Source organism: Pezoporus occidentalis, unplaced genomic scaffold (genome assembly GCF_034315485.1).
Source record: "Pezoporus occidentalis ecotype Australia unplaced genomic scaffold, CSIRO_AGI_Poc_V1 ctg22, whole genome shotgun sequence".
Classification (NCBI taxonomy): domain Eukaryota; kingdom Metazoa; phylum Chordata; class Aves; order Psittaciformes; family Psittacidae; genus Pezoporus; species Pezoporus occidentalis.
Genome location: NW_026914072.1, coordinates 2,988,054 through 3,003,907, shown reverse-complemented (window position 1 = coordinate 3,003,907; position 15,854 = coordinate 2,988,054). Strand labels below are relative to the sequence as shown.

The following is a 15,854-nucleotide window of genomic DNA, read 5'->3' as shown; positions in this document are numbered from 1 at the left end:
TAGATTTATCAATGTTTACATAGCAGAAGGAGCAGTCAGAAATCACCTGAAGTACCACCACCATAAGAGATTTTCTAATAAATATTAAAAGACTTATAAAAGATACAGTAAAAAGAAAAAAAAAAAGATACCTATAACATTAAAATGAGCATTAGAACTCAGTTTGAATTACATTTTCCTGAGGTATCAGATGTTTTCATGAGCAATATATTAACGACAAAGCAAAGGTCTTTAAGCAGAGCATACAAAGAACAAAGAATAAGCTGGACCTAGTACATAAGACATGTCACCAGCTAGAGAAACTTGTTTCCCAGAGAACAAAACTGAAGGCTTTGTTCACATTCAGGCAATGAAATGTTCATAAAGAGGGCACTCATGCAAATATTACTCATTATTTTTGCAATTAAATCAATTACTTGTAGATTTTCTTGTAAAAAAAGCAAAGTTAATTTTAACTAATGTATAAATACCACTGATTAACAATACTTCAGAAGTAAATGAAAGTTATCACAAAAATTATTTCTGGCTGATAAGTGACTGTATCACCTGTTCTGATGCCAATTGTGTAAACTTTCACTGTTCAAAACAGAAGGACAGGTATCTAGTGGCTGAAGGCAAATTGTAGAAATCCAAAGAATGTCTAAATCCACAGAAAATGTTTGGTTTTATAGAGATGTAGAGCAAAGATAGGCTTGGAATGACAGATGAATGTTATAGATGCTACCTCTCAGGGTTCTAGTATAAATAACTAGGAAGTATAAATATACTAACTGAGGTTAATGGCATGGAAATTGCAACCACACAATGTTATACTTCACTGAATTATTTCACAAATCTAAATATTATTTGAAATGCTTAATTGCTTTACCCCTGCCAGCAGAGCGAGGATATTGCTCTTCTTCATCTGTATGAGCAGGGTTCCAGTGATCTTGTGTGGAGATTTCCAGAAGTGTTTCATGTTGTGAGTCTGTAGCTGTTAGGACAGTGAGGTATTCAATACTAATCATGGTCCACATCTACCTCTATTACTCTACTGTTAGTGTGTGCCATAAAGATGATGGAGAACAGAAATTCATGCACAGCTTAACTATAGTATTTTTTTATCAAATCCCTTTACATCAAACCAGTTGCTCTTCTCTTTGCATTGGACAGATGCAAAGTTTCTCAAGAAGAATGGGGAAAATAAGCAGTAGAAGAAAAACGTATGCCAGAAGTAGTGCAAAACCATTACAGCAGTTACAGACTTTCAAACTCAAGTTTGAAGAATAACGCTACACCTACAGATACGATAGATATCTGAATAGATACTGAGCACTCAAGAAGCGCTCAAATTCACGTTAGAATACTCACCACTAAGCTCAAAAGCTATGGTCAGCAAAAAACCCCAAAGCACAGCCACCAGGAAGCCAATTTTAGTCAAGAAAGTTGCAATACACTTGAACAGATAAAATAAAACTTCCGTAAGAGTCTATGAACAGAGACTCTATACGTTTTCACCCATGGAGCATGCAGAAACCACAAAGTCATAGAAGGTAGTTGGATTGCAATGTGCCATGAGGAGCAAGTCACCAGTGCAGAATCCCAAAAATAAACGAACACCAGAAATGCTCCCAAATTAGGGAAAAGAATGAAATATCCCAAAGTGAGATGACTTGCTTATTTTCTATTTTCTTCTAAAAACAGACCACTGCTGAAACCAGCCCCACAAATACTCTACAATATTCAGGGAAATTTAAAAAAAAAAAACAAACTTATGAACACTGATTTATAAACACTACTGAGTAAATAAGTGCACAGGCAAAAGACACAAAACCATGCTCAAATTATGTCAAACTGAATTACAAAAAGGGAATAGATTGTTATCTTTCTACAAATGAGAGCGTTAGAGTATAGTCAGTAATGGCAGCATTACTGAAAATAAAACCAACCCACGGCTGGATGCCATTCGCTGGCCATAAGGCCAAGTAGCAGACTGTGTGCTTCAATGAAACACAGCATTTGGACTTGATTCTCATACATGGTGGTTTTCAGGTTTCAAGATAAAATCATTTAAGATATGGATAGGTTCCTGGTTAAAAAGAGCTATTGGATGATGACAGTGCAACTATTCATATAAGGAAAATCAGACTAAGTATTAAAATATCGGACTTCTATTATTGAATTGTGCCTAAACATCTGAGGTCACAAAACATGACACTGTGTTAGAACAGTGCATGGTAAAAATGGAAGGTAACAGCTGCAAGACCGTTTTATTGACATTCCCCAAAGAAAAGGACACTTGGGGTTCAGCCACCTGAGAGCATGCCTGAACACCATCTTCCACAGACAGGAAGTTACAAGTGCATAGACGTAGATTATAAAACGAACTGGAATTGTTTTAAAACTTTATATCAAAAAAAAAAATAAAATTGGGGAAACAAAAATTCCTTTGTTGGAAAATCAAACTCTTGCAATTACAAAGACATTTCTAAAGGAAATGAGAAGAGCATCCAATATTCGACACAATACATGTGTGGAAAAAGAGGAGGAACACCATGAAAAAAGAAGAAAAAGAAAAGAAAGTGGGCATCCTAAGTGAAAGCTATTTCCTTACTAGTAGTTGGAGCGTACTTGTCGGTGGCCACACTTCCGTCCCAGCCTGGAAACACTGTTGGGTAAATCATCTCTGAAGAGTCTTCGTCATCTGAACCATTGCCACTTGAGGTCACATCTGCTGTGATATGTTAAATCTGCCATGAAGCCCGAACCCACAGGGTCTTATGATGAGCACAGATGCACTTTCCCATCTGCCTCCTACATGCGGTCCTTACAATCACAGAGGAGAGTGACCAGCACCATATTTCCATTGGTGCACATCTCCTCTCATTTCTCCCACCAAGCCTGCCCCAAAGTAGCTCATAACTATTTTTTGCATGGTCGCAGCACTAACCAAACCCTGCCTTCTGCTAGCAGAGACAGCATAATGCATTGGCTTGAAAATATTTCCTTCCTTTCTCCCACACGTCCTTCTCATTGGAAGAGTCAACATCTAAATTGCTTCCAATCAGGAAAAGAGAAAACCCATCTGTATCCCTTGTAAAATGACTCACACACTCATCCCTTTCAGACATGCAGAAGTGCCTCCACAGTACCGAACAATGTGGACAACTGCTTGCTCACCACCAAAAGTAAAACCAGTGATACAAATCCTAGTACTTGGCCTTTCCCACTTCAAACATGTGATAATGAAAAGCGGTGACATAGAGCACACATTCAACACCCCTCCACTTAACTCCTCCAGAGCTTGCTGCCCTTGTGCTCTGGTTATTCAGGCCCTACTCAAAGCACTCTCTTAGCACAATGCTCTTTACCCTTGGTTGCTTGTGTGGGTTCCTGTGTCTTCTCTCCAGGATTTGACCACCACCACCAGTGGTTTGAGAGTGGATTCCACTGAGCTTGGGTGGTGGCTTTCTCCAGGTTGTCATGATGAGGTCTTGGAGCTGTTAGGACACGGGTCATGCAATCAGGATCTTGTTATTACTTCTTGAGAAGCACTTTTCATTCGGAAAAGTCAAGTCCACCAGCACCTTGAGCACGCTCATCCCACTGAGACTGACGTGAGTGCAAGGAGAATGTATGAACCCGTGGTATCATTACATTCCTCAGACACCTAGCCACATGCAAGCATTAGTGGCAGTCCCAAGAAAGAACCTAGTTCCTTGAGAGGAAACAGTAGAGAGCCCTGTGGGTCTTTGCTTGTGCTTCATATGTTACAAGGTTAGTATGTTCCTCACAGGCGTTGCCAACAGCAGAGAGCAGATAGAATGAGATAGATTCCAGAATAAGGAACATCCACCAAGATGGCATACCATGATGTAAAAAAAGGTGAAAGAAGTATCCGTGACAGGTCAAAAGGACACCCAGATATAAGACACACACACTCCCGTTGGCCTTATGCTATCAGCAAAGTCTGCACCAGAAACACTTCCTGGTTAGGTGTCAGCATACACAGAGAGCGAGGAGCAGCTTTACCCCTATCCTAATACCAATGCACAATATTACTAACATCTCACTTCAAACAGTAATATTCCTATAGGTTTGTGTCAGGAATTCATGGATAGAAAAAGAGAGACATTTTTCTTTATAGAAAAATTGCAGGAATTTTCAGGTTTTTGTCTGCAGTGCCAGGTGAGCAAAACAGGTATTGGCATGAAAACAAGTATTAATTGTGACACTTACAAAGACGCTGGAAATTCTCCAATGAGAACCTGCCCATTGAGACACAATAGCCGAGGGAAACTCAAAATCAGACATTAAACAATAGAAGAGACCAATTCCAGAGGCACTGGAAGAACGCACTTCTAAGAATACCAACCCCACAACGTCTAAATGTTTTTTTGTGAGGCACGGGAAAGGTATTTGAAACAAGAGCTGATGGAGAAGGCAACAAATTTCACAAAATATATGTGTGGAAAAGGAGGAGAAACATCGTGTAGGGAATAGAAAAGAAGAAAGCAAGCATCCCAGGTGAAAGCTATTTCCTTACTAGCACTTGGAGCGTACTCGTCGGTGGCCACACTTCCGTCCCAGCCTGGAAACACTGTTGGGTAAATCATCTCTGAAGAGTCTTCATCATCTGAACCTTTGCCACTTGAGGTCACATCTGCTGTGATGATGTTAAATCTGCCATGAAGCCCGAACCCACAAGGTCTTATGATGACGACAGCTACACTTTCCCATCTGCCCCCTACATGCAGTCCTTACAATCACAGAGGAGAGTGGCCAGCACCATGTTTCCCACAGTCCATATCTCGCCCTTGTTCTCCCCTGAAGAAACGAATCATCACTCTGCCATCTCCCTGCTGAAGCTACCCCAGTGTAGTTGTGGGCTGTGTTTGGTGCTCTGTGCATGCTCACACCCGAAGGTCACTGTACTAGCAGAATGAGCATAATGCATTGGCTTGAAAATATTTCCTTCCTTTCTCCCACACGTCCTTCTCATTGGAAGAGTCAACTTCTAAATTGCTTCCAATCAGGAAAAGAGAAAACCCATCTGTATCCCTTGTAAAATGACTCACACACTCATCCCTTTCAGACATGCAGAAGTACCTCCACAGTACCGAACAATGTGGAGAACTGCTTGCTCACCACCAAAAGTAAAACCAGTGATACAAATCCTAGTACTTGGCCTTTCCCACTTCAAATATGTGATAATGAAAAGCAGTGACATAGAGCACACATTCAACACCCCTCCACTTAACTCCTCCAGAGCTTGCTGCCCTTGTGCTCTGGTTATTCAGGCCCTACTCAAAGCACTCTCCTAGCACAATGCTCTTTACCCTTGGTTGCTTGTGTGGGTTCCTGTGTCTTCTCTCCAGGATTTGACCACCACCACCAGTGGTTTGAGAATGGATTCCACTGAGCTTGGGTGGTGGCTTTCTCCAGGTTGTCATGATGAGGTCTTGGAGCTGTTAGGACACGGGTCATGCAATCAGGATCTTGTTATTACTTCTTGAGAAGCACTTTTCATTCGGAAAAGTCAAGTCCACCAGCACCTTGAGCATGCTCATCCCACTGAGACTGACGTGAGTGCAAGAAGAATGTATGAACCCGTGGTATCATTACATTCCTCAGACACCTAGCCACATGCAAGCATTAGTGGCAGTCCCAAGAAAGAACCTAGTTCCTTGAGAGGAAACAGTAGAGAGCCCTGTGGGTCTTTGCTTGTGCTTCATATGATACAAGGTTAATATGTTCCTCACAGGCGTTGCCAACAGCAGAGAGCAGATAGAATGAGATAGATTCCAGAATAAGGAACATCCACCAAGATGGCATACCATGATGTAAAAAAAGGTGAAAGAAGTATCTGTGACAGGTCAAAAGGACACCCAGAGGTAAGCACACCCATTAGTGACAACCCCAGGAAGTCAATGCTGCCAAGGACCTGGGGCTCAGAACTAGGGCCATTCCATGCAAAAGACACACACGCTCCCTTTGCCTTGATGCTGTCAGCAAAGCCTGAGCCAGAAACACTTCCCAGTTAGGTGTCAGCGTACACACAGAGGGAGATGGAAGTTTACCCCGATGCTAATACAAACACAAAATATCTACTAGAAACATTGCATCTCAAACAGTAAAGTTCCTATGAGTTTGTGAGAGGCATATAATGATGGACAGGGAGATTTTTTTTTTCATTATAGAAAAGTTACAGGAATTTACAGCCTTTCTGTATGCAGTGCCAGGCAAGCCAAATAATTACTGGCACGAAAACAGTATTAATTGTGACACTCACATAGCGGCTGGAAACTCTCCAAAGAGGAACTATCCCTTTAGACTAAAAATGCCACGAGGGAAACCCACAGATCCAATATGAATCAATATGGCACATTGCTTCTATAACCACTGGAAGAAGGTACTTCTAAGGGTACCAACCCCATAAGATCTAGAAAGTTTTTCATGAGACATGGGAGAGGTTGTTGAAACAAGAGCTGATGGGGAAAGCATCCAAATTCCACATAGTATATGTGTGGAAAAGGAGGAGAAACATCATGTAGAGAACAGAAAAAAAGAAAGCGGGCATCCCAAGTGAAAGCTATTTCCTTACTAGTAGTTGGAGCGTACTTGTCGGTGGCCACACTTCCGTCCCAGCCTGGAAACACTGTTGGGTAAATCATCTCTGAAGAGTCTTCGTCATCTGAACCATTGCCACTTGAGGTCACATCTGCTGTGATATGTTAAATCTGCCATGAAGCCCGAACCCACAGGGTCTTATGATGAGCACAGATGCACTTTCCCATCTGCCTCCTACATGCGGTCCTTACAATCACAGAGGAGAGTGACCAGCACCATATTTCCATTGGTGCACATCTCCTCTCATTTCTCCCACCAAGCCTGCCCCAAAGTAGCTCATAACTATTTTTTGCATGGTCGCAGCACTAACCAAACCCTGCCTTCTGCTAGCAGAGACAGCATAATGCATTGGCTTGAAAATATTTCCTTCCTTTCTCCCACACGTCCTTCTCATTGGAAGAGTCAACTTCTAAATTGCTTCCAATCAGGAAAGGAGAAAACTCATCTGTATCCCTTGTAAAATGACTCACACACTCATCCCTTTCAGACATGCAGAAGTGCCTCCACAGTACCGAACAATGTGGACAACTGCTTGCTCACCACCAAAAGTAAAACCAGTGATACAAATCCTAGTACTTGGCCTTTCCCACTTCAAACATGTGATAATGAAAAGCGGTGACATAGAGCACACATTCAACACCCCTCCACTTAACTCCTCCAGAGCTTGCTGCCCTTGTGCTCTGGTTATTCAGGCCCTACTCAAAGCACTCTCTTAGCACAATGCTCTTTACCCTTGGTTGCTTGTGTGGGTTCCTGTGTCTTCTCTCCAGGATTTGACCACCACCACCAGTGGTTTGAGAGTGGATTCCACTGAGCTTGGGTGGTGGCTTTCTCCAGGTTGTCCTGATGAGGTCCTGGAGCTGTTAGGACACGGGTCATGTAATCAGGATCTTGTTATTACTTCTTGAGAAGCACTTTTCATTCGGAAAAGTCAAGTCCACCAGCACCTTAAGCATGCTCATCCCACTGAGACTGAGTGCAAGGTGAATGTATGAACCTGTGGTATCAATTTATTCATCCACCAGCAAGTATATCCAATGTTTTATCATAAGGGAAGTTAGAAAGTCCAGCAAAGTGAATAAATTCTGCAAAGCATTTTTCAGTTACAATCAAAATATGTACTGTCTGTGAAATACACTCCAGTAATCTGACAAAGTGCATTCTATTCTAATAGAAGCATGCACACCTTATGAATCCCTCAGGCAAGCCAGATGATATTTTAAACTTTCTCTCTGCTAAGTTATTCATCAGTAGACTGAGAAGCAGAGTTTGGAAGAACTGGCCTTCAAGTCATACAGATATTCACCAATGGTAAACATAATTTACTTAAAAATGTTCCTCTGGATTTTTTTTTTATGCAATTCCTCACAAGCAATATTTTCAAATAGCATTTAGACTATCATACCTCTATACTTGAAGAGGAAGAAAAGATATAATATACTCTTTTAATTCCAAATAGAGCCTTTAAATAATTAATTTTGAAATATTCCGTGACTCACATGAAGGACACTAGTTTTGACCAATTTTCATGAAATATATGAAAGCACTGGAAAATGCAAGACTTAGGAACCAAAGTTCTAATCATCAGAGGATAAACTCATGTTCTTCAGTACTCATGTTCCACTTATCTGTAAACCGCAAAGTGTGCAAAGTGTGCAAATTGTGCAAAGTGTACAAAGTGTATGGAATTGAAATCAGAACTGAACTTTAAGGTGTAGCTATTTTTTTCAGCGAAACCTAACAGATTTAGTCTTTCTGAAAAGCTGTCCTTAACTGAATAAATACTGTCTTTTCTCATAGTCACTAATTGCTCCTAAACTTAATACAACTTGTACTATTTGTCACTGGTGTCAGAAAATGAGAAATCTGGACATTCAAAATCTGATCTGATATCAAAACCCAGGTGGTCTCAGATTTGGGGCTTTGGGATGGGACTATGAACAAAATGATAATGCCTAAAAAAATTATTAATAAGAAAACAACTGAATAAGTAAATAATTGACACCTGACTTGCTGTAATCACAGCAAAATTATCACCTCTTTCTGCTTTCCACAGCAAGCCTTAGGAGCTCATTTTCTTAAGTGATCAACATGCATTCATGACTTCCTTGCATGTTAAAAATACCAATGCAGATGCTTTCCTGTCAGACCAGCCAAAGTATGGAAATAAGACATTTTTCATTGATGAGACATTTTTCAGGGAATGTTCTGGACCAAGTAAAAGGAAAATCCTTTTGGAGTATCAAAATGTATATATATATATATGGATGAACACAATTCATCACAGTCACAGTTAATGTTTGAGTAACTACTTAATAACTTAGGAAAGTATCTCATTGATCAGCAGCAGAATTTTATGACATTTGATCTATGGCACATCTACAGAGGAATCATAACTTCCTAATAACAAAAAGAAAAACTTGTTACAGCCAGGGGAGAAAGTCAGTGGTAAAGTGATGGCAATGTACTAATCTGGACCGTGAACTTGGTGGAGAACATCAACAATAACATCCAAAGCCAGACTAATAATGAAAGGGGATCATCTGTAGAACAAGGAGCTGTAGTAATTGCCCACTTCAAACCCATAGCAAAGAAGAAATTTGACCAAGCTAGAGAACTTTTCACCAAATTTAAATTTACAAATGGTGTGTAGCATAGAGTGGAGAGCCACTGGTTTTGTCTCTCACCTTCACACAGTATAGAATTAGATAGATACATTTTTAGCCACCTATCTAGAAATGTGTCTAATAGTTTTCCTTACTTAATTCTGAATTTTCTATGTTCCTGTCTGTGACTATTTGTGGCAAATTAGATTGTGACCAGGATATTCCCATGAGCTTGCACTGTTGCTCAATGTAAATAGCAGACACTGGAGCATGGCTTTACCTTCTTTTTTGTTTGTTCTCCATGCAACTTTCTCCTATGCTAGTGAATGTTTGATTACTTCTCATGGAGATTTGTATCTTATATTTAACTTCTGATAGGAGTGCTAAATTACTGATTTATTTCTAATGAAGTAAAATCAAATGAAGTGGGTCTGATTTGCTTTAAAGTGATGTTGCTGAGTAATAACTAAAGCTTTGAGAAAAGCGCAGGTGCAGTACCTTCCTTTTTTCCAGAGAATCAATTTATGAACCCTCAGCCAACAAGCAATCATCAATGCTATCACTTCTGTGATATACATCTATCAGTATTGACATCTTTTATTACATAACTTTATAGTTATTTTGATCTTTTAAAATCTTAAATACCTATAGATTTCCCTCTGCAAAATAGTCATGCCCATGAGAAAGAATTGTTAACAATAGGAAGGAACATACCAATTGAGTTTCAATGCATTTGTTAATCAAGTAGCAAAAAAGAACCTCAAAGCTTTCCTGCCTAGAAACAACTCACAGTTTTTTTGCAATGGGAACAGAAACATCTGTACATAGAAGCACTGAGTCACACATGAATACAAAAGTAAATAAATATGAAGGAAAAATCATTACCAGACTCAACCAAAGTTCTCACTGTTACTGAGTGGGATTTCCCCCCTATCCTCTTCAGGAACCTGCTTAGTATGGTTCCATGGGATATAGCCCTAGAGGGCAGGGGGGCCCAAGACTGTTGGTTGATATTCAAGGATCACCTGCTGCAAGCTCAGGAATGTTGCATCCCAACTAGAAGAAACTGCAGCAGGAGGGCCAGGAGACCTCCTTGGATGGATAAGGAGCTCCTGAGGAAAATTTGAAGGAAAAAAGAGGCTTATAAAAGGTGGAAGCAAGGACAGGTGGCCTGGGAAGAACACAGGGACGTTGTCTTGGAAGCTAGGGACCAGGTTAGGAAAGCTAAGGCCCAGTTAGAATTAAACTTGGCTAGGGATGTGAAAGATAACAGTAAGGGATTCTATAGGCACATTGCAAATAAAAAACAGACTAGGGACAATGTGGGCCCTCTCTGGAAGCAATCATGAGAACTGGCTACCTGGACTTGGAGAAAGCTGAGGTTCTCGATGACTTCTTTGCCTCAGTCTTCACTGGCAAAGGCTCTGACCACACCACCCAAGTCTTGGAAGGCAGATGCAGGGACTGTGAGAATGAAGACCTTGGGACCACTGTAGGAGAGGAACTGGTTCCAGACCATTGTAAGAACCTGAACGCATGGGACCCGATGAAATCCATCCATGGGTCCTGAAGGAGCTGGTGAGTGAAGCTGCTAAGCCACTGTCCGTCATATTTGAAAAATTATGACAGTCAGGGGAAGAAGTTCCCGATGACTGGAAAAAGGGAAATATAACCCCCATTTTCAAGAAGGGGAAAATGGATGAGCCAGGGAATTACAGACCAGTCAGTCTCACCTTTGTGCCTGGCAAAATCTTGGAGCAGATTCTCCTGGAAGGCATGCTAAGGCACATGAAAATCAACAAGGTGCTTGGTGACAGCCAGCATGGCTTCACTAAGGGGAAATCCTGCCTGACCAATTTGGTGGCCTTCTGTGATGGGGCTACAGAACTGATGGACAGGGGTAGAGCATCTACCCTGGTTGATGTCATCTACCTGGACTTGTGTAAAGCGCTCGACACTGTCCCACACGACATCTTTGTCTCTTAAATTGGAGAGACATCAACTTGATAGGTGAACCATTTGGTGGATAAAGAACTGGATGGATGGCTGCACACAGAGAGTTGTGGTCAATGGCTCAATGTCCAGCTGGAGACCAGTAACGAGTGGTGTCCCTCAGGGATCAGTGGTGGGACTGGTCTTGTTCAACATCTTTGTCAGTGACATGGACAGTGGGATTGAGTGTGCCCTCAGCAAGTTTGCTGATGACACGAAGCTGTGTGGTTCAGCTGATACGCTGGAGGGAAGGAATGCCATCCAGAGGGACCTTGACACCCTTGTGAGGTGGGCTGATGCCAACCTTATGAGGTTTAACCGTGCCAAGTGCAAGGTCCTACACCTGGGTCAGAGCAATCCCAGGCACAGCTCCAGGCTGGGCAGAGAAGAGATTCAGAGCAGCCCTGCAGAGAACAGCTTAGGGGTGCTGGTTGATGAGAAAATGACCATGAGCCGGCTTCAGTGTGCGTTCGCAGCCCAGAAAGCCAACTGTATCCTGGGCTGCATCAAAAGGAGCGTGACCAGCAGGTCGAAGGAGGTGATCCTGCCCCTCTACTCTGCTCTTGTGAGACCTCACCTGGAGTATTGTGTGCAGTTCTGGTGTCCTCAACATAAAAAGGACATGGAACTGTTGGAACAAGTCCAGAGAAGGGCCATGAGGATGATCAGGGGACTGGAGCACCTCCTGTATGAAGACAGGCTGAGGAAGTTGGGGCTGTTCAGCCTGGAGAAGAGAAGGTTGCGTTTAGATCTCATAGCAGCCTTCCAGTATCTGAAGGGGGGCTATAGCGATGCTGGGGAGGGAGTCTTCATTAGAGACTGTAGTGATAGGACAAAGGGTAACGGGTTAAAACTTAAACTGGAGAAGTTTAGATTGGACATAATGAAGAAATTTTTTACTGTGAGGGTGGTGAGGCACTGGAATGGGTTGCCCAAGGAAGCTGTGAATGCTCCATCCCTGGCGGTGTTCAAGGCTGGGTTGGACAGAGCCTTGGGTGGCATGGTTTAGTGTGAGGTGTCCCTGCCCATGGCAGGTGGGCTGGAACTAGATGATCTTAAAGTCCTTTCCAACCCTAACTGTTCTAGGATTCAATCCTATGATTCCATCCCTTAGAGACAATGCTTTGTAGCAAAGCCTTTCACCTGAAACAAGCACCAGAAAATTCGCTACTTGCTTTCAAGGTCTGGGAGAAAATCAACCTGATCCTTCTTTTTTCCATCCACATAGAATCACAGAATAACTAGGGTTGAAAGGTACCTTAAGATCATCTAGTTCCAAACCCCCTGCCATGGGTACATATTTATAAGGTGTTAGTCTTCACAACCCCTAAGAAAAGGTGATTGGCTGAATGATTTCTGTCTTTCAGTAAAGCTTTTCCTAACTGTGAAAGATGTATAATCATTCTCACTTCGTTCTGGGATTTCTAAATAGAGTAATGAGGGCACAGTTCCTTTAAGTCACATAGACCATTTGACCATCTATCAGCAACCAACAAACAATTAAGCAAATTCTTCACTATCACAGGCTTCAATGTTAGGGAAAAAAAATGTCAGCAGGAAGAAACTTTTTCCAACTGAGCACAGCTACTTAGGGACAAAGCAGAGAAAATGGCTCCTGTTCTTTTGAGCCCTCAGAGCCTGTGGAGCTATTTTGTTCTCATGCATATTGCCAACAAGGACAAAACTAGTTTTTGCAGCGCACAAGTGGTTTGGCAATTGGAACTGCCAGTTAGAGCACTACTTTGACAAGCAAGGCCATGATTTTGACATGGATTACCCACATTCACAACCATAAGCATATTAAAATAATATACAGACATTTTCATCACAAATTGACAAAAATGTCTTTTTCTACCTCAGAAATAAATTGACTTCAAGTAATAACCAGTTACACTAATTTGTGCCTCAGAGATTAAACACATGATAAAAAAAAAAAAGTAGGAAACACACAACAATCATTCTGACCTCATGTATAAGCATTGACGTAAACATACAGTAAATATTTTTGCTCCCCTTGTCACAAAGAGTGAAGTTTGTTTCTGATTTAACCAGTCTGGAAAATACTGTCTTTCAATGTCTTTCCAAAACTGGAGATGATGTATACTTCACCACTTACCAGAATGTCATGCTGGAAAAAGAAAGCAGTTTTAATGCAATCTTCATTTGATGTCGTTATTATAATGTATAAATCTTACTAGTACTTGCAGGATAGTGTCCACCATCTTTTTCAGGGAAATCATCAGCTGTTGTCACCAAAGAGATGTCAGGGGATACCGAAGAAACTTCATTATCTGTATGGTGATGGATGAATCATTACTATTTCCTTAGCTAAGTTGCAACTCACAACTACTTCAATTATTCTCTACTGCAAGCTTCATCCCTTCATTTATTGGTCCAAGCGAGAAGATATAAACTAGGTTCTTCATATAATTCAATCCCATAGTAAGAATATCAACAAAACAGATTATTTCAAGATGAATGTGTATTAGAGTGATAACAAATATGCAGACAATGATCTGTTCATGTGATACAAGCTCGGACAGTGCTTGAATACCAGGGACAGGGATCCTAGAGCAAGAAGTGAAGTTATTTCTATTCCACTCTTTACTCAGGTATATTCTGAGATTTAGTTCAAAAACCTTAGCTCTGCATGTAAGCAGAATTGACAACAGTTGTCATGGCAAGCAATTGAAATACATGGCATATACCATAGGGAATGGCTCTAATTCTGGTTCATTAGGAAGAGGATGATAGAATTTACTTTTAATGATGCAGCCTGGTCTAGTGGAAGGTGTCTCTGCCCATGACAGCAATTGGAACTAGATGGACATAAAGGTCCTTTCCAACCCAAACCATTCTGTGATTCTACACTAACTATATGGAAAAACAAGCATAACATGTCAAGCGCATACCCACCAGTGAAAAGTAGTTTTACAATCCTAATGCTTCTGATCATTTTCTTTGTTTGTTTTAAATTCCAGTATTTATTGAAAATAATGATGCAAACTACTGGTATCCTTCACTGGTAAATTACTGGCTATTTAATAAAAAGCCTGCAATTAGAGGTAATCTTTTAGACCTCTGATAATTTTAGCTGCGCAAGCAACATGAAAGATGCAATGAAATGAAATGAAATGAAATGAAATGAAATGAAATGAAATGAAATGAAATGAAATGAAATGAAATGAAATGAAATGAAATGAAATGAAATAAAATACATGCTCCTCTCACAAGAAATCAAGATAAAGGAAAGTCACTCTAATTCATTAATTTGTTACTCTGCAGGACACCCTATGGCATTTATATCTGGAAGGGCTCCATAAAAATAGAATTTGGTTTTACCACCAAAAGGAAGATATTAATAACATTTTAATTTGACATTTTTAACTCTCTGTGCATTCTGTAATACTTAGAAGATGTCCTAACCCCCCAACCAATATTGTATGAAGAGAAATCACTTGTACTCCAAACTCCTTCTTGTCGTAGAACAGCTAGGGTTGAAAAGTCAATTCCTTTCAGAGAAGAGATAAGAATGTTATCCTTACCTCTATATACCCCTAACCTCAGCCTCACAAACCTCTGTGTTCACTTCAAGAAATGGTTTTGAGACTTTACAAAGCAAATACTTTTAGTAAGAACAAGAACAAATTCTTAGGGCCATCTATTCTCAACATCCTGGGAAAGTTTATGTGAAAATATGTTGATGTGTGGCTGCTTCGTATTCCCATGAAATAAAAAAATAAAAACAAATAAAGACAAAGTCCTAGGAAATCAGAATGCTTCTGTTTTCTTTCAAAGATGCACATTCTCTTTTTGCTTCTTCAGGATACAAATTAGGACAGTGCTTCTCATTCCCTCAGTAAATCCCTTAACTAGCAACATAATCTTTCACACAGTTATTCTAAAGAAGATAAGAGTGGCAACATACTATCCTTACCAGAATCCTTCTTAGGGCTTTCTTTTTCACCCCCTCCAGAGGAATGATCTGGCAGATGTGAGACTGAAGTAGCACTTCCATAATATGAGGGGCTGGATCTCTTGATGGAGGTATCCATGGGAGTTGTGTCATGTGTTGATCCACTACCTACATTTTCATCATCTGCACCTGAGGTTGAGGACTCTCCACTAAGACGTGTGCCATCTGCATTATAACGTGAGCCATCTGCATTGTCAATCACTGTTGGAAAGAAGAAATGAAGCAGCTAATAATATCAAGGAGTTACAAAGCTGTATTTCAGTAATGCTAAACAGTTTAAGTCCTATAACAAAACAAAATGAAAAGAAACAGTTGTGGATTAATATCAGTTCATCCATTTTTGCCATCCTATCTTATCTGTCTAGATCATACATTGTTAAATTATGTCTACTGTATATATGCTAACATATATATTTGTCCAACATATAGGGCCTATTCTGTGTCAAATGTATTGATCTGAGAGTTGATTTTAAACATAAAATCTTGTCCTCTGCAATGCCAATCAGAGTTTAGAATTGGGAGGAATAATTTGTTATGAGAGTTTTCTTCCACTTCCAGCTGCTTTTCTAACCAGCAGCTCACATGAGATGTAGAAAGGTTGCTTCTTAAGCAAAATCTTATATGTCAAAGAAATACTAGCAGCTCTGAGGTGTCGATTAATGTCAAATACC

At 40.6% G+C, this 15,854-nt stretch overlaps 1 protein-coding gene across 9 annotated transcripts in view; it reads right to left on the bottom strand.

Annotated features, from left to right (window-relative positions):
• The window catches only part of CD44 (CD44 molecule (IN blood group)), a 59,435-nt gene that overhangs the window by 17,157 nt on the left and 26,424 nt on the right, over positions 1 to 15,854 (bottom strand). For 5 of the 9 annotated variants that reach the window (XM_062620241.1, XM_062620233.1, XM_062620234.1 and 2 more), the window contains exons 5-6: positions 15,136 to 15,384; positions 13,403 to 13,498 (exon numbers count right to left, since the gene is read on the bottom strand). In XM_062620241.1, the coding sequence (XP_062476225.1) occupies positions 13,403 to 13,498; positions 15,136 to 15,384 (345 nt within the window). Of the gene's footprint in view, positions 1 to 868; positions 974 to 13,402; positions 13,499 to 15,135; positions 15,385 to 15,854 lie in introns of all 9 variants that reach the window. The other 4 variants (XM_062620235.1, XM_062620237.1, XM_062620240.1 and 1 more) reach the window with 2 other exon arrangements.